Source organism: Phycodurus eques, chromosome 16 (genome assembly GCF_024500275.1).
Source record: "Phycodurus eques isolate BA_2022a chromosome 16, UOR_Pequ_1.1, whole genome shotgun sequence".
In the NCBI taxonomy this organism is placed as follows: Eukaryota; Metazoa; Chordata; class Actinopteri; order Syngnathiformes; family Syngnathidae; genus Phycodurus; species Phycodurus eques.
The window spans coordinates 5,472,229-5,490,947 of record NC_084540.1 but is presented as its reverse complement, the minus strand read 5'-3'; the positions used below and the strand labels follow the sequence as shown (position 1 = coordinate 5,490,947).

Below are 18,719 nucleotides of genomic sequence, written 5' to 3'. Positions count from 1 at the left end.
CCCTAGTGAGGAGAAGCGGCTCAGAAAATGGATGGATGAAAGTGCTGGTCTGAGTGAGGAGGATCAGATGTTATTTGACTGTATTAATTCCGGAGGAGACTACCAAACAGTTCATGCATGTGAAAATACAGTAAATTCAAAAATTGGCTGGAATTCAATCAAGTGAAATTGTGCCATACTACGACAACAACAGTAATAAATCCTACATTTCTGACATGTTTGTGCGTTTAATAGAACACAACGTAAAACATATCAATCTATATATTTAGATTTATATGAATATATAGCTAGTTTATCAATTTGAGTACTGAATTAAAATACAAACATTAAAAACTGAGATGTGTACTGTGTTTACAGTATGTAACATGCATTTTATAAGGTTGCTAAGCGTTAAAGCTTACCTTCAATGAAGTGTGCAGAACAAACACGGATGTATGGACGAGGTATCTGGCCAGAGTGAGATCAGCTCTGTTGATTCATGTAAGCCACAATCTCCTCATCTATTCCTTGACAAATCTTCAGTTTTCTCGCTCTGATTCAAAATTGGTGCTGGTAAATTGTGAAATGGGACTTTGTCCTTCCCACCTGTTTTGTTGCAGCCAAGCACCACAAAGTAATTCAAAATTTTTTTAAATTGGCTATCAGATTTATCTTGTCAAACACTCCATGAAATCGATAATAAAACAATGAGTGAGTGACATAACAGGAAAACTATAAGGCACTACAACTATGTGATATTTATCAACCAAGCAGCAGAGAAGGTGGTAATAGTGATTACAAAACTAATAATAATAATAATAAAAAGGTTATAATCGAATATAAAAGAAACGTACTGTAGGCCTTTAGTATTGAGGTTGGTCAGTAAGGATTTCAAGTCATGTCACACTGTGGACAAAAAGTAATATGAAAATGCTTCTCACTGTTGGATTGGAAAAATGTTCCTGTCAAGGGCAGGAACATTGCAGTCCCCATAGATTGCAGTCCTGTAATATCAATTATCTGCAAGAGGCCTCTTAAGTCTTAGAGTCCAACTTGTACTTGAAATTGCCTGCATACAGTAAGTGATTTACTTGTAGTAGCTTAGTGTGAATGGGGGGAGCTTCAAAAGGAGCTAAAACATTCAACTGAGATGATCATAACATGATATTATCAATTTATTCACACCAAAATAAGCTATTATAACAAGTATAATAAATAAAACTGACATCAAATATTTTGATAATAATATGGCCTCTTTATTTTGGGCATTTCTAACACATTTACACAAATACAAACACAATGTTGGTCTTTTTCTCATGATCCCAAATACAATCAAATCTTTATACAAAGAACTTACATTTCTAAAGGTTCAGTGTACCACCAAACTGAACCTATATTGTTATTAGGGGCATTTTGACTATAACTATTAAGACTGTCAAGACTACATACTGTATTATATGTTAAAGCATTCAGATACAGACAATTGATAACATTTTGAAACCAATTTCACAGTATGAATACTTTGGTGCTTAACTTGTACTGTATAACAGTACAAGTTAAGCACCAAACTATTCATACCGGACCAAATTTTTATTAGTTTTTATAAGGACTTTAAATACTGTATAAATTAAATATATTACTGTACTTGTGTCATTTCCATTTGAAATAGTCACCAAACAAAAAAATCATGTTGGTTATGAATAATGTAGGGATTAACTGTATATTTAACTATATATGTATATGTATCTTGTATATTTTAGAATAAGATAAGATGCCATATCAACAGTACCAGATGGTTTTGTTGCTAAGAAATTTATCAACTAAATAATAAAATTACAAAAAATGTTACGTCATTATTTTAGGATAGAAATGGCAATTTATCTAATGTTACTAACTCACCATTTGCAAAATTATTATTATTATTATTTTTTTTTTTTACTTCTTTCTGTCAATTTTACTCATCATGGCCTTAACATCGACAGGGGCAGAGGCAGCAGCAGCCTTAGCGTTTTCCTCCTCTTCTTGCTTCCAAAGGATGATGGGGTGGATACCTGGGCTTCGGTTGTGAGCGTTTTGCTCTAACTGGGCTTGACTACATTGAAATAGAAACAGGATTACTGTTACCAAATGTAACAGATTTTTCAAGTCACAAGTAAGTCTCAAGTCTTTGCCCTCAATTCCTGAGCCAAGTCCCAAGTCGAGACAAGCAGGTCCCGAGTCAAATCTCAAGTCGAGACATGCAAGTCAAGTCGCAAGTCCTACATTTTTGACTTGTCCTTTCTAGCCATTTTACCAACAAAATAAAAATATATTTTTTTATATATAATATTTAGAGGCACGGTGAAAGACTGTTTAGCACATCTGCCTCACAGTTCTGAGGACCGGGGTTCAGATCCCAGCCTCGCCTGTGTGGAGTTTGCATGTTCTCGCCGTACCTGGCTTTCCTCCCACATCCCAAAAATCAATGAATCCTGTAGTAAAATAATAGGTTGCACATATAGAAAGAGAAAAGCTGCAAAGTGTTGGTTTCTCAGTGCTTTGATCAAAGTACCAAGTCCAAGTGAAGTCACGAGTCATTGCTGTCCATGCCCAAGTTGAGTTGCAAGTCTTTTAATATATTGTCGAGTCGAAAATCATCAAATTTGTGACTTGAGTCTAAGTCATGTGACTCGAGTTCACACCTCTGGTTTCATGGCATGAAAGTTCTTCAGTGTTTCTATTCAACTGGGTAAGAGATGCCACGATTGAGGTTACTTACATACATTATACATACATTATATTAATGCGACAGTGTACTCCATTCACTAACCTGAAGTTATGAGGCTCTGGGTTCAATGCTTTCTTTTGGATGTCCTTGTACACCGGCGACTTGAGGTAACGGAAGAAAGTGTCCTGTATGAAAGCCATCACAGAAATCCAACACATAAAACAAATCTCTCTTAACAAAGACAATATGGATGGACACTGTCAGGTAATTCATTGAAAAAGATTATCATTTTTATTTTGTTGTTTTTTTGCAGTGGTGTACACCTGCATTGCATTACATACAGTTGAGTTTAATACGTCAAATTTTTTGACTACCATATTGCAAAGATTGGCAGCATGGTAGACGAGTGGTTAGCACATCCACCTCACAGTTCTGAAGTTGAGGGTTCTAATCCAGGCTCTGGCCTTCCTGTGTGGCAGGTATGTGCACAAATAGCCACCAGGACCTCAGGGGTGTCAAACTCATTTTTATTGTGGGCCACACTGTAGCTACGATTTCCCTCAGCTGTTATGACAGTGAAACCATACAAATGTTTAATCGCCTCACCGTATTATTACATATACACAACAAACTAGTTTTGAAATCAGCAGAAGACGTGGATTATAATTTGTTCAACTATTGCTCAAGTTACTGTAAAAAGGATTTTGGTAACAGAAAAATGCAATATCTCAACATTATCATTACACATGACAATTTGGACTTTTGGTACAGATTTTAGCAAGAATCGTGGAAGTTGACGCTCATGATTTGCTTTCACGGCCCACATGAAATGATGTGGCAGGCCACATCTGGCCCCCAGGCCATGAGTCTGGCACCTGCGCACAAGGTGGTGCTCAAAAGCACGTCCCTTTTCCATCCATCCATTTTCTGAGCAGCTTCTCCTCACTTGGGTCGCGGGCGTGCTGGAGCCTATCCCAGCTGTCATCGGGCAGGAGGCGGGGTACACCCTGAACTGGTTGCCAGCCAATCGCAGGGCACATACAAACAAACAACCATTCACACTCACAGTCACACCTACAGGCAATTTAGAGTATCCAATTAATGCATGTTTTTTGGGATGTGGGAGGAAACTGGAGTGCCCGGAGAAAACCAACGTAGGCACGGGGAGAAAATGCAAACTCCACACAGGCGGGGCCGGGGATTGAACCTGGGTCCTCAGAACTGTGAGGCTGACGGTCTAACCAGTCGCCCACCGTGCCGCCGTCCCTTTTCCGTGAACCAAAAATTGCCCTTTTTCTGCCAGATTTTTCCTTCATTCATCAATATTTTAAAAAATTTAATAAAAACGACCCTCTCTGTCATCAATTTGGTGTTGTGAAATCTGACAAGGTGGTCCGCCTGTAATTTACTCCCATTATAATTGCACTGAATGTTTTTTCTTTTTTTTAAGAAAAAAAACCCCCATAATTCTTGAATAAGCAGAGATACAAGTATGTGTTTTTGCCCACCATAAAAAAAATCAATAAAAAATAAAATTGAAAACAATTGAAAAAATGAAAAAAAATGAAAAAAACTGCTGAACTACTAATATGCGGGGGTCCACCGTACATAAGTTAAATACATACTACTGTTTGTTCTTACTTGTCTAAATAATTAAGCACCTTCCCCAAAAGTGTCCGTGCATGTGCCTAATGTTTAGAGAATGCATGTTCTCTCTGTGTTTGCATGGGTTTTCTCCGGCTACTCCAGCTTCCTCCCACATTCCAAAAACACATTTCTAAATGAACTGAACTGAAGATGGATGGATGGATGTTGCCAAAATAAGTTGGCCAAAATATTAGAAACAACTCTCTTCATAATGCAATGCAACTAGTTCTACATCGCTGCAAACAACAACCTCAATAACTAACATATTTTTAGAGTAATGCCACCAGCAGATTTTTTTTATACAGCTCTTGAATTACCACTTTACAACAAGGTCACCCGAATAAAGAGTTTCTAAATTGCTTACAATGTACTGATGACATCATACAAATTATTTCTAAATAGTGACATATATATATATATATATGACGTTATTCTCAACAATATGAGTGGCTCACTATTTAGCAAGTTGAAGCTACTCAAGGCTTGCCATGGGTGTGTGTTCTGGTTGTTGTCTTCCCCCTGTCTCGTACACACCTGCTCCTGAGAGCACCTACCCCACCTGTGCCTCGTTTACCCTAATTACCCCATGTATTTAACCTCACGTCTCATTCTTTCTGGTTGCCAGTTCGTTGTACCTTGTTGTCACGTTCCAGCAGTCCTTGTTTCCACATCACCGACTCATAGTAAGACTAGACCCTGTTCTGATTATAGACCTTGCCTTTTTGCCTCACGTTTTTTTTGGAGACTGCTGCCTTTTCGAATTGCCTGCCTGTGTACCGACCTCTGCTCGTTTATTAAACGTCTCTTTTTGAAACTGTCCATTTGAATTGAACCGTTCATGACAAAACTAGTCAGTCTAATGCGGTCCTTACGATACAGTGTATGACAGTGATTCTCAACTGGTGGGTCGGGACGGAAAAGTGAGTCGCGGGTGGGGGTGGGTTGCGGACAGCTGGTAAAAAAATTACATGTATTCATTTTCTGTTTGTTTTTGTTTTGTACAGTACAGGGGCGCGTCAAGTTCCCACATGGAGCACATTAGGTAAGCGACTGGAAATGTTAATTTGTGCTCTAGTCATGAGTTGAAAAGCTGTAAGATTTGTGATTTTATAATTTTTTTTTATTATTTATTTATTTATTTTTTAAATTGTATCTGTGGTCACAGGGGGGAAGCAGATTTATTGTAATAGGCGGGGTATACTCTGGACTGATCACCAGGTAATCACCATGCTGACACACAAAACAATTCACAATTAACACCAATGGGCAATTTGACTCGTCAGTTACCGGTAACCTAAAAACTTACATGTTTGGATACTGTAGAAGGAAGCCAAAATTCCCACTGAAAACCACACTACATACATACATCAATTTGCTACACTGCAAACAGTCTAAATTGAAATTTGAACCCAAAAACTTCCACTCATCCCAATGTACTAATCATAATAATATATCAAAATCATCAATCTAACATTGTCTATACCACTTGATGGAGTCAATCCCAGCTGACTTTGGGCAAGAGGTGGCTTCACTCTGCACCAAGAGGTCACCAGAGCCTCCTTCTATGGTCCGTGCTTTACATTGATTTTCTTTTTCAAGCCAATAATTTCAATGATTTCATCATTAAAATGTTCATCTTTCCTGTTCAAATGCATAGGAAGCGCAGCTACAAATCATGTTGAGTCATCGCTCCCATGATGCTTCAAGAGACCACGCACACATCCATCCAGGCAGGCTGTGATTGGTCCGTGGCTTCACACAACACACACGGTGCCACAACAAACACTGCCACATGTGGCAGTATTGAGTTCATAGAGCTCCAATCATGAACCTCACCGCACGTCACTACTTTCAGGTGAGCAGGATAAATAGCAAATACTGTAGTTAATGATGAGTAAAGTTGCTTTGTTCATCTTTGGTGTCTGATTTTGTGACGTACTTCCGATCTGCGGTGTACAAATCTTTACCCATTGACTTTCGTTTAAAGTTTTAAATGCGCAGTAGTTCCTCTTCGATGCAATCCATAGGACCAAGGTGTTTGGTCAATTTGGCCGACGTCACAACCAACTGTCGCAGCTCTATGCACGTTGCATTTGCAAGTTAGCATTTAAACTTAACGTCTCATCGTACCTCTTTTAGGGAAGGTAAGTTTGCAAACCTTGGTTGCGAGCTTTACGCTCATGCCGACTTGATGTGGTGCTCGTGTAACACACAGCAGCTAAAAGTACGTAGTCAAAATCTCACTCCTGACCTAAGATGTGGTCACCTTTTTCATGAGCAAGAAGACGTGTGTCTGCGCAGCTTCAAGCACATAGCGGTGAGGATGGTCCAAGCCTTTAACAGTCAGACCCATAGTCCTGCCATCAATGTTGATCCAGCGGGGTGCGCCAGGGGCCAGGAAGGTCCTGACCACAAAGGAAAAAAAATTCAGATGAAAATGACAGTTCAGTGATGAATCAGTTGGTAACCAAAATCAAAACATTAATGACTTAATTTTTTTTTTTTTTTGTAATCTAAAAAATGAAAACATTTTCAAATATAAAAACCAAAAATCAAACCCAAAATCAAAACATTGTCTTAATTTTATTTTTATTTTTTTTTGTAATCTAAAAAATGAAAACATTTTCAAATATAAAAATGGACCATAGGAGTGAATTTGAATTGAATATTTAATTGGTTGAGTTTACGTGCGGGATGGCGCACTGAACAAATGGTTAGCACATCCTCACAAGGGTCGCGGGCGTGCTGGAGCCTATCCCAGCTGACTCTGGGTGAGAGGCGGGGTGTACCTGGAACTGGTCGTCAGCCAATCGCAGGCCACATATAAACAAACAACCATTCACACTCACATTCACACCTATGGGCAATTTAGAGTCTTCAATTAATCTACCATGCATGTTTTTGGGATGTCGGAAGAAACCGGAGTACCCGGAGAAAACCCACAGAACATGCAAACTCCACACAGGTGAGACCAGATTTGAACCCGGGTCCTCAGAACCCTGAGGCAGATGTGCTAACCAGTTGCCCACTGATCCACCATTATTATTATTAATATTGATATATTTTTTTAATCATCCCACTGGAAGACACGGGGGGGGGGGGGGCACATGAACGGTTGGGGGTGGTCTCAAAGTGGCCACTTCGCGCGCAGATATTTGTAATTGCCCTTACATCACAGGTGTCAAACTGGTAGCCCCCCACATCATTTTATGTGGCCCGCGAAACCAAATCAAAATTGCTAGTTTTGTTCTAGTGTAATACCATTGAGATATTTGCAAGCATTTTTCATTACTAATCCCGCTTTGAAAATAAATGTAATAGTTGAGAAACATGTTTTTATATGCTTCTGATTTTACAACTGGTTATTTATCAATGTGTTGCGTATACTGTATGTAATTACAGTATATGAGGTAATCTTTCATTTATATGGGTTCACAGTCGTAGAGCCCCTCCGAGGGAAATCATAACTGATGTGGCCCGTGACAAAAATGAGTTTGACACCCCTGCCTTACATCATTCGCCAATGTGCCTGCAGTTCCGTATAAACAGATTTGCGTACTTCGACCTCCCGGACTCCAAATAAGTTTCGACTTCCGTCATGTCAAAGACTGTCAAACTTCTAGCACGCCACATTCAACGGGAATGAGAGGAGCCGCTTTGATTGGAAAGGGGTTGAATTTGGCTGTGATCACGCCCACAACAGCGCAGACTTTTAGATGCACCGGAGTTTGCTGATCCACGAAATTACCAACACCATATCTAACATGCCTTCGCTATCTGCCATTCTACTTTACGCCATGCATGGCGCCGGATTTACGCCAATTATAAAAATAGAGCCCATGGTGCATAATTGGGGATTGGCAATTGAACAGACAAACCTATGAAAATATATCTTCCGCGTCAGACGTAATGCATGAAGTCAATTACTATAACATTTCTAACACTTTTGTCCTTGCTATAATATGGCTGATGGATCATTTCATGGATGGTGGTCATGGTCCCGACAGTTTGTGGGTGCTAACAAGGTATCTTTACTGACAGTTGTTATGCAAACCCGATCAATTCAATTTTAAAATCAAATTCAGTTCTTTGACCCATTTTTCCATTTTGTATTTTTGATCCAATGGTTGTTTGTCTAAATCTTTTTTCCCTTTCAGCTTGCCCTGTTAGGGGTCACCATAACGTGTCTTCCTCTTCCATGTAGGCCTATCTCCTGCATCTTCTTTTATAACACCAACTGCCTTCATGTCTTCCCTCACTACACCTGTCAACCTTCTCTTTGGTCTTCCTCGAGCTCTCTTGCCTAGCAGCTCCATCCTCATCATCCTTCTACCAATATACTCAGTATCACTCCTCGGCATGTGTCCAAACCATAGAAGTCCGCTCTCTCTTAACTTTGTCTCCAAAACATCTTACCTTGGCCATCCCTCTGATGAGCTCCTTTTTAATCCTATCCAACCTGGTCATTCCTAGAGAGAACGTCAACATCTTCATTTCCACCACTTCCAGCTCTGCTTCCTGTTGTCTCTTGAGTGCCACTGTCTCTAATCCGAACATTCTTGTAAACTTTGGCCTTCATCCTAGCAGAGACTCTCCTGTCACATAACACACCTGACACCTTCCTCCACCTGTTCCAACCTGCTTGGACCAGTTTCTTCACTTTCTTACCACACTCACCATTGCTCCTTCTCCCTCCTCCACCCTCGCTATCTCTTCTCCATGTAGCCTCACTCTTCCCCCTCCATCCCTCTCATTTATGCACATATATTACTTACTTTGGCTAATCTTCATTCCTCTCATTTCCAGTGCATGCCTCCACCTTTAACTGTTCCTCCACATGCTCTCTGCTTTCACTGCGTAACAGTGTCATCTGCAAACATCATGGTCCACAGGGATTTCAGTCTAACCTTATCTGTCAGCCTATCCATCACCACTGCAAACAGGAAGGAGCTCAGGGCTGATCCTTGATGCAATCCCTCCACCATAAACTCCTCTGTCACACATACAGCAAACCTCACCACTTTTCTGCTGCCCTCATACATGTCCTGTACTATTCTAACATATTTCTGTGCCATTCCAGACTTTTGCATGCAGTACATAACAGATCCTCTCTGGGTACTCTGTCATAGGCTTTCTCTAAATCTACAAAGACACAATGTAGCACCTTCTGACCTTCTCTGGACTTCTCCATCAGCACCCTCAAGGCAAATAATGCATCTGTGGTACTCTTTCTAGGTATGAAGCCATACTGTTGCTCGCAAACACTCTGTCCTGAGTGTAGCCTCCACTACTCTTTCCCATAACTTGTGTGGCTCATCAACTTTATTCCTTTATAATTCCCACAGCTCTGTACATCACCCTTGTTCATAAAAATGGGCACCGGTACACTTCCATTCCTCAGGCATCTTCTCACCTGCTAGAATTCTGATGAACAAGCTGGTCAAAAACGCCACAGCCACCTCTTCTAGATGCTGCCATACCGTCACAGGAATGTCATCAGGACCAACTCCCTTCCCATTTTTCTTCCTCCTTAGTGCCTTTCTAACTTCCCCCCTTACTAATCATTGCTACTTCCTGGTCCACCACACTTGCCTCTTTTACTCTTCCTTCTCTCTCATTTTTCTTCATTCATCAACTTCTCTACATGTTCTTTCCATCTATCCAGCACACTACTGGCACCAGTCAACATATTTCCATTTGTATCCTTAATTACCCTAACCTACTGCACATCCTTCCCATCTCTATCCCTCTGTCTGGCCAACCTGTATAGATCCTTTTCTCCTTCTTTAGTGGCCAACCTGGCATATACATGTCATCATATGCCTCTTATTTGGCCTTTGTCACCTCTACCTTTGCCCTACATAACATCTCCATGTAATCCTTTCTCCTCTCCTCACCTGTCTGGCCAACCTGTATAGATCCTTATCTCCTTCTTTAGTGTCCAACCTGGCATATACATGTCATCATATGCCTCTTATTTGGCCTTTGTCACCTCTACCTTTGCCCTACATAACATCTCCATGTAATCCTTTCTCCTCTCCTCACCTCTGTCTGGCCAACCTGTATAGATCCTTATCTCCTTCTTTAGTGTCCAACCTGGCATATACATGTCATCATATGCCTCTTATTTGGCCTTTGTCACCTCCTACCTTTGCCCTGCATAACATCTCCATGTAATCCTTTCTCCTCACCTCTGTCTGGCCAACCTGTATAGATCCTTATCTCCTTCTTTAGTGTCCAACCTGGCATATACATGTCATCATATGCCTCTTATTTGGCCTTTGTCACCTCCTACCTTTGCCCTGCATAACATCTCCATGTAATCCTTTCTCCTCTCCTCACCTCTGTCTGGCCAACCTGTATAGATCCTTATCTCCTTCTTTAGTGTCCAACCTGGCATATACATGTCATCATATGCCTCTTATTTGGCCTTTGTCACCTCTACCTTTGCCCTACATAACATCTCCATGTAATCCTTTCTCCTCTCCTCACCTCTGTCTGGCCAACCTGTATAGATCCTTATCTCCTTCTTTAGTGTCCAACCTGGCATATACATGTCATCATATGCCTCTTATTTGGCCTTTGTCACCTCTACCTTTGCCGTCCATAACATCTCCATGTAATCCTTTCTCCTCTCCTCAGTCCTCTCAGTGTCGAACTTCTTCTTAGCTAACCTCTTTCCTTATATGATTTCCTGTACTTTGAGATTTCACCACCAAGTCTCCTCCCCTTTTCTACCAGAAGATACACAAAGTATTCTCCTGCCTGTCTCTCTGATCACGCTGTCTGTACTGGGCCAGTCTTCTGGAAGCTCCTCCTGTCCACCAAGAGCCTGCCTCACCCCTTCTTGAAAAGCTGCACAACACTCTTCCTTTCTCAGCTTCCACCACCTGGTTCTCTGTTCTGCCTTAATCTTCCTCCCCACCCCTGGAGTCATTTTACACACCACCATCCTATGCTGTCTAGCCACACTCTCCCCTACCACGACTAACTTACAGTCAGTAACCTCATTTAGATTACATCGTCAGCAAAAGTTGTAATCCACCTGCATGCATCTACCTCTGCTTTTGTAGGTCACCCTATGTTCCTGCCTCTTCCAGAAGAAACTGTTTACTACAGCTATTTCCATCCTTCCACCATCGGTCCCTCCAAGTTCCTTTCCTGGATGCCGAACTTCCCCATCACTTTTTATCACTCTGGTTTCCTTCACCAACATGTCCATTACAATCTGCATCCATCACAAATCTCTCTCTATGTGGGATGCTCAGAACTACTTTATCTAGCTCGTTCCAGTTTCTCTTTCACCTTGCGGTCACATCCTACCTATGGGGCATAGTCACTAATCACATTATACATAACTCCCTCAATTTCACATTTCAGCCTCATTATTCGATGTGATACTCTTTTCATTTCCAATCTATTCTTAGCTAACACTTTAAACCCTCCTCCTAAACTTCTATCATTACTGCCTTTCCACCTGGTCTCCTGGACACACAATCTATCAACCTTTCTCCTAATCATCATGTCAACCAACTCCCAAGCTTTTCCTGTCATAGTCCCAACATTCAAAGACCTCACATTCAGTTATAGGCTCTGTGCTTTCCTCTTTTCTTTCTGCCAAAGAACCCGCTTTTCACCTCTCCTTCATCTTCGGCCCACAGGAGCTGAATTTTCACTGGCTCCCTGTAGGTTAATGGGGCTGGTGGCGGTCGTTGTTAACCCAGGCCACAGGTAAAAATTTGAATTATTTGGATGAATGATATTTTTTTTTAGCAAAGTTTTAAGATGGATGCCCTTCCTGACGCAACCCTCTATATTTATCTGGGCTTGGGACCGGCCTACAGTTTGCACTGGCTTGGGCCCCTGTAACCGGGTCAATCTGTATGTTTAATGAAGTTTATGTATAATTACACAAAATCTGTTGCTGCCTCACAGGAAAATGCCTCCCGATACAGTGTAAACAGTGTATGTAGCTCGGTGCTCCTGCTCCTCCTGTAATTTCTTCTTCTGTGCTCCCCACTATAAATGTTTTCTGCGGCCCCGCCTCTGCCCTTTTATACAATCGTCCTGTGGCAGAGGTGGATGACCATATTTCATTCAGTTGGTACTCCTGAACTTTCCTAATGTTTCTCTTGGTTTATTATGAATCTTTAGTCTCAATGTTATTGTTATGTCTTTCCCTGTCAAATAATGGGTACATGTCAGTGGAGTTACATTTAATAATAGTATTTTTAACAGTTGAAGACCGCTGTCTTAACTCTGTGACAAGCCAAACTGACTTCCGGGTTGCCGATCTGTATTTTCTTTGTGTAGGAGCACGAGTGGACAGTGAAATTTATACGGAGTTTCTGCTGTTGTTTATTCTGTCAGAATAAAAGGAGATTGTATGTTTAGAATGACCACAAAAAAAACACAAATTTACAGTTTATACAATAGAACGTGCTCCATAGAACACACTTTACTCGGTACACTATGCATAAACTTTTTACTTCTGTAATCTTTGTTGTCGATGATTATTATTCTATTTGTCATTCTCTGGATTTTTTTGTTATTCGTTTATGTACTTGTGGTTTGTTTATTTTTATCTATTTATGTATGTATTTATGTATTTTCTCACATTTTAGACCGAATTGGCAGCCCCCTCTCCCGGCTCACTGTCCTCTCCAGATTTTAATGCACACCACACGGAGGGGGGCACTGATACATGGGGTAGGGCCAATGACTGCCAGTCGGGAGATGGCAGTCATAGTAATGGGGGGCAGGTGTGTTCTCACTAGCTTCATGGCACTGCTCCTGAGGCCGGGGGCCCCGGGTTGGATGACTGCTTGCTGTTGGGGCGCCCATCTCATGCCCCGCGAATTGCTTGGGTATCCCCTCACTCACACTCTGATCCTATAGACGTTTATAATTTACATAGGCACTCCCACCACACTTCAGTTGTACAGCCGGGTTCACGACCGTTGTACAGCATGCTTCCTGTCCATGTCCTGTCCTATATTGTCCTGTCCTTCCCTCACATGGTGTAGCACTACTGCCCCATACAAGCTATCTAAACTATCTAATGTTTCATTGTTCTAGATATATAAGGATTTACTTTTCTCATCTTGTTTACAATTAGTGCTTTGTCTTTTGTCTTCTTTTCTCACTCCCCCTCTTGAAACTTTGCTCTGTTCGACTGATCGATTCTGATTCTCAATAAATATCCATTATAATACTAAGAAACCAAAGTGGCGTTTTTACGCTGCCGCTGTGGTTTCTTGGTATTAGACACAATAAAACTGTTCCGGCATAAAAGGGATACAGATCCTCCATTATGCTTGCCTAACAGCCGAACAGGACAAAATCAATAAATACATAAAAATAAAACAAAATAAATACAGCCTGCAATTGGCTGGCAACCAGTTTAGGGTGTACCCCGCCTCTTGCCTGAAGTCAGCTGAGATAGGCTCCAGTACACCCGCGACCCTCCTGAAGATAATGGTGGATGTATTTTTGATCCAAGCCTAAAACTACAATATGAAAAGTCAAGTATTTTTTTCACGTTTTAAAACAAATAACAAATCATCAGTCACTTTTTAATGTTCATTAGCTAATTGAAAATGTAAAGAACTAATGATACACGGATTGTGATGCTGCCATTTAAATGTGTGTCTCACATTGTTTTTAAACCATCAAACTGCTTGAATTGTTGTCAAGTGAATAATTTTTCCTCACTCAAACTCTTTTAATGTGCAAAGTTTTATAGTCCTATCAGAACAGAGTGCTGCAGTATTTTTCATTTGCTTGGCATGTGGCTGTTAAACTATCATTTCTCACTTATCTTCCAAAATGTATTTTTTTCTGGCTTACTTGAAAATTGTCTCAGCTTTAGTTGACATGGAAGCTGCAGTTCCCCACTTCAGCTCCTCAGCAGCTTCCCAGAAGGCTAAATTTTCCCCTAGAATGAGCAGAATTACAAGTAATATGTGAGTATTAAAATATAAGAAAAAGGGCTCCATATAAAGCACAGGGAATGGTGAAACCAAGTCATTAAGTAACTGAAAAATGCTAAGTTGGAAATAAATACAGTATTTATGAAAATGTAATCCCATACCGCTAAACTCCTTCTTGAGGAAGATCTTGAAGTCATCCCTCCCTCGTAGATCAGTCAGTAGCTCGAACAAGCTGAAGGACCAACGCTCGACTCGCATTTTAGTTGGGATCTCAACCCTATTCACAAAAACTTTTTAACAGCTTGCAGAAAAGATGGATGAAGCATTTATTATGCTGATCATGATACTGTTTACTGTTTATACTGTACTGTTTCATATGCACATTTGTACAGGTGAGTTCAGCACAGCAGACCAGTGGGAAGGGGAACCATGAATAAAATTATATTTTATTGAAATATAATTAATAAGGATGACTATTATAGGTTATCTATTATAATTTATATTATTTGTGATATATTATTTTAAGGCGGCACGGTGGACAACTGGTTAGCACATCTGCCTCACGGTTCTGAGGACTGGGGTTCAAATCCCGACCCCGTCGGTGTGGAGTTTGCATGTCCTCCCCGTGCCTGCGTGTGTTTTATCCGGGTACTCCGGTTTCCTCCCACATCCCAAAAACATGGAGGGTAGGTTAATTGAAGACGCTAAATTGCCCGCAGGTATGAATGTGAGTGTGAATGGTTGTTTGTTTATATGTGCCCTGCGATTGACTGGCGACCAGTTCGGGGTGTACCCCGCTTCCCGCCCGAAGATAGCTGAGATAGGCTGCAGCACGCCCTCGACCCTAGTGAGGATAAGCGGAACGGAAGATGAATGAATGACTATTATTTTAATTAAATGTTATATTTGTGGGGACATTGAAAATATATTTGTACAAATAAGGCTCCTCTCTAATAAAGGATTTACCCTAAATAAAAGCATTGTAATCTCTGCAGTAGAGGAAATTTGGTATGCTCTTTTTATTACACAGAATGTAGTATGTATCATACACAAATACGCTCACCTTCTCATATTGACAGTCCAGTATGAGTCGTTGTCTGTCTGCCAGGGGTTGCTGGGTAGGCAGGGTGCCAGAAAAGGATCATGGTTTTTGTAGGTTGTGATGTACTTGACCAGTCTGTGGAAACACAATTATTATGAGACTTATTGACAAAAGATGATGTGCTTGGCATGTAACTAAAACTTGGAAAGTCATCATTAGAAGGAAAATCTCCAATATATTTAACTAATTCTACAAGAACTTACGCTCCAAGTGACACACTAGATTTGACTTTGGACCTCATGATGGCTTGTTGGTAGAACATGTTCTAGAATAAAAGACAGTAAGATAAATTGTAATTTCATTTGCAGACACAAAACTACTCTACAACAGACACTCAAATTCCACACAAATGTTACCATGTACCATTTCAAGAACTTTGGCTTGTCCCTTTAGGGGTCGCCACAGCGCGTCATCCTTTTCCATGTAAGCCTATCTCCTGCATCCTCCTCTTGAACACCAACTGCCCTCATGTCTTCCCTCAGGACATCCAGCAACCTTCTCTTTCGTCTTCCTCTAGCTCTCTTGCCTGGCAGCTCCATCCTCACCATCCTTCTACCAATATACTCACTATTTCTCCTCTGGACGTGTCCAAATCATCGAAGTCTGCTCTCTCTAACTTTGTCTCCAAAACATCAAACCTTGGCTGTCCCTCTGATGAGCTCATTTCTAATTTTATCCAACCTGGTCACTCCGAGAGCAAACCTCAACATCTTTATTTCCGCCACCTCCAGCTCTGCTTCATGTTGTCTCTTCAGTGCCACAGTCTCTAATCCGTACATCATGGCTGGCCTCAGCACTGTTTTATAAACTTTGCCCTTCATCCTAGCAGAGACTCTTCTGTCACATAACACACCTGACACCTTCCTCCACCTGTTCCAACCTGCTTGGACCCGTTTCTTCACTTCTTGACCACACTCACCATTGCTCTGGACGGTTGACCCCAAGTATCTAAAGTCCTCCACCCTTGCTATATTTTCTCCCTGTAGCCTCACTCTTACCCCACCATCCCTCTCATTCATGCACATATATCTTATTTCGGCTAATCTTCATTCCTCTGCTTTCCAGTGCATGTCTCCATCTTTCTAACTGTTCCGCCACCTGCTCCCTGCTTTCATTGCAGATCACAATGTCATCTGCAAACATCATGGTCCACAAGGATTCCAGTCTAACCTCATCTGTCAGCCTATCCATCACCACTGCAAATAGGAAGGGGTTCAGGGCTGATCCCTGATGCAGTCCCACCTCCACCTCACACCTACAGCACACCTCACCACTGTTCTGCTGCCCTCGTACATGTCCTGTATTATTCTAACATACTTCTCTGCCACTCCAGACTTCCGCATGCGGTACCACAGTTCCTCTCTGGGTACTGTGTCATAGGCTTTCTCTAGATCTACAAAGACACAATGTAGCTCCTTCTGATATTCTCTGTACTTTTCCATCAACATCCTTAAGGCAAATAATGCATCTGTGGTACTCTTTCTAGGCATGAAACCATACTGTCGCTCACAAATACTTACTTCTGTCCTGAGTCTAGCCTCCACTACTCTTTTCCATAACTTCATTGTGTGGCTCATCAACTTTATTCCTCTGTAGTTCCCACAGCTCTGCACATCACCCTTGTTCTTAAAAATGAGCACCAGCACACTTTTCCTCCATTCCTCAGGCATCTTCTCACGTGCTAGAATTCTATTAAACAAGTTGGTCAAAATCTCCACAGCCACCTTTCCTAGATGCTTCCATACCTCCACAGGAATATCATCAGGACCAACTGCCTTTCCATTTTTCATCCTCTTTAATGCCTTTCTAACTTCCCCCTTACTAATCATTGCCACTTCCTGGTCCACCACACTTGCCTCTTCTACTCTCCCTTCTCTCTCATTTTCCTCATTAATCAACTCCTCAAAGTATTCTTTCCATCTAGCTAGCACACTGGTGGCACCAGTCAACATATTTCCATCTCTATCCTTAATCACCCTAACCTGCTGCACATCCTTCCCATCTCTATCCTTCTGTCTGGCCAGCCTGTATAGATCCTTTTCTCCTTCTTTAGTGTCCAACCTGCCATACATGTCATCATATGCCTCCTGTTTGGCCATTGCCACCTCTACCTTTGCCCTGTGTCGCATCTCAATGTATTCCTTTCGCCTCTCCACGGTCCTCTCAGTGTCCCAGCTAACCTTTAGCTAACCTTTTCCTTGTATGATTTCCTGTACTGTGAGGTTCCACCACCAAGTTGCCTTCTCTCCTTTCCTGCCAGAAGATACACCCAGTACTCTCCTGCCTGCCTCTCTGATCACCTTGGCTGCAGTGGTCCAGTCTTCTGGAAGCTCCTCCTGTCCCTCGAGAGCCTGTCTCACCTCTTCCCGAAAAGCTGCACAACGCTCGTCCTGTCTCAACTTCCACCACATGGTTCTCTGCTCTGTCTTTGTCTTCCTAATCTTCCTCCCCACCACCAGAGTCATCTTACACACCACCATCCTATGCTGTCCGGCCACACTATCCCCTACCCCTACTTTACAGTCGGTAACCTCCTTCAGATTACATCGTCTGCACAAGATGTAATCCACCTGCGTGCTTCTACCTCCGCTCTTGTAGGTCACCCTATGTCCCTGCCTCTTCTGGAAAAATAGTGTTCACTACAGCCATTTGCATCCTTTTTGCAAAGTCCACCACCATCTGTCCCTCCAAGTTCCTTTTCTGGATGCCGTACTTACCCATCACTTCTTCATCACCCCTATACCCTTCACCAACATGTCCATAACAATCTGCACCAATCATGACTCTCTCTCTGTCTGGGATGCTCAGAACTACTTCGTCTAGCTCCTTCCAGAATTTCTCTTTCACCTCTAGGTCACATCCTACCTGTGGGGCATAGCCACTAATCACATTATACATAACACCCTCAATTTCAAGATTCAGCCTCATCACTCGATCTGATACTCTTTTCACCTCCAAGACATTCTTAGCCAACTCTTCTTTTAAAATAACCCCGACTCCATTTCTCTTCCCATCTATACCATGGTAAAATAATTTAAACCCTGGCCCTAAACTTCTAGCCTTACTGCCTTTCCACCTGGTCTCCTGGACAGACAATATATCAACCTTTTTCCTAATCATCATGTCAACCAACTCCCGAGATTTTCCTGTCATAGTCCCAACATTCAAAGTCCCCACATTCAGTTCTAGGCTCTGTGCTTTCCTCTTCTCTTTCTGCCGAAGAACCCGCTTTCCACTTCTTCTTCTTCTTCGACTTCGACCCAGAGTAGCTGAATTTCCAACGGCGCCCTGCAGGTTGACTGCGCCGGTGGCGGACATTGTTGATCCGGTATGGAATTCTTTGGATGAACGC

General features: G+C 41.7%; 1 protein-coding gene across 2 annotated transcripts in view; it reads right to left on the bottom strand.

Annotated features, from left to right (window-relative positions):
* Window positions 1-1,206: 1,206 nt before the first annotated feature.
* Window positions 1,207-18,719, bottom strand: part of rgs9a (regulator of G protein signaling 9a) — a 28,853-nt gene continuing 11,340 nt past the window's right edge. For both annotated transcript variants that reach the window (XM_061701262.1, XM_061701263.1), the window contains 7 exons: window positions 15,571-15,632; window positions 15,329-15,442; window positions 14,427-14,542; window positions 14,183-14,270; window positions 6,600-6,738; window positions 2,789-2,871; window positions 1,207-2,071 (listed from right to left, as the gene is read on the bottom strand). In XM_061701262.1, the coding sequence (XP_061557246.1) occupies window positions 1,915-2,071; window positions 2,789-2,871; window positions 6,600-6,738; window positions 14,183-14,270; window positions 14,427-14,542; window positions 15,329-15,442; window positions 15,571-15,632 (759 nt within the window). In that variant the 3' untranslated portion in view covers window positions 1,207-1,914. The remainder of the gene's footprint in view (window positions 2,072-2,788; window positions 2,872-6,599; window positions 6,739-14,182; window positions 14,271-14,426; window positions 14,543-15,328; window positions 15,443-15,570; window positions 15,633-18,719) is intronic.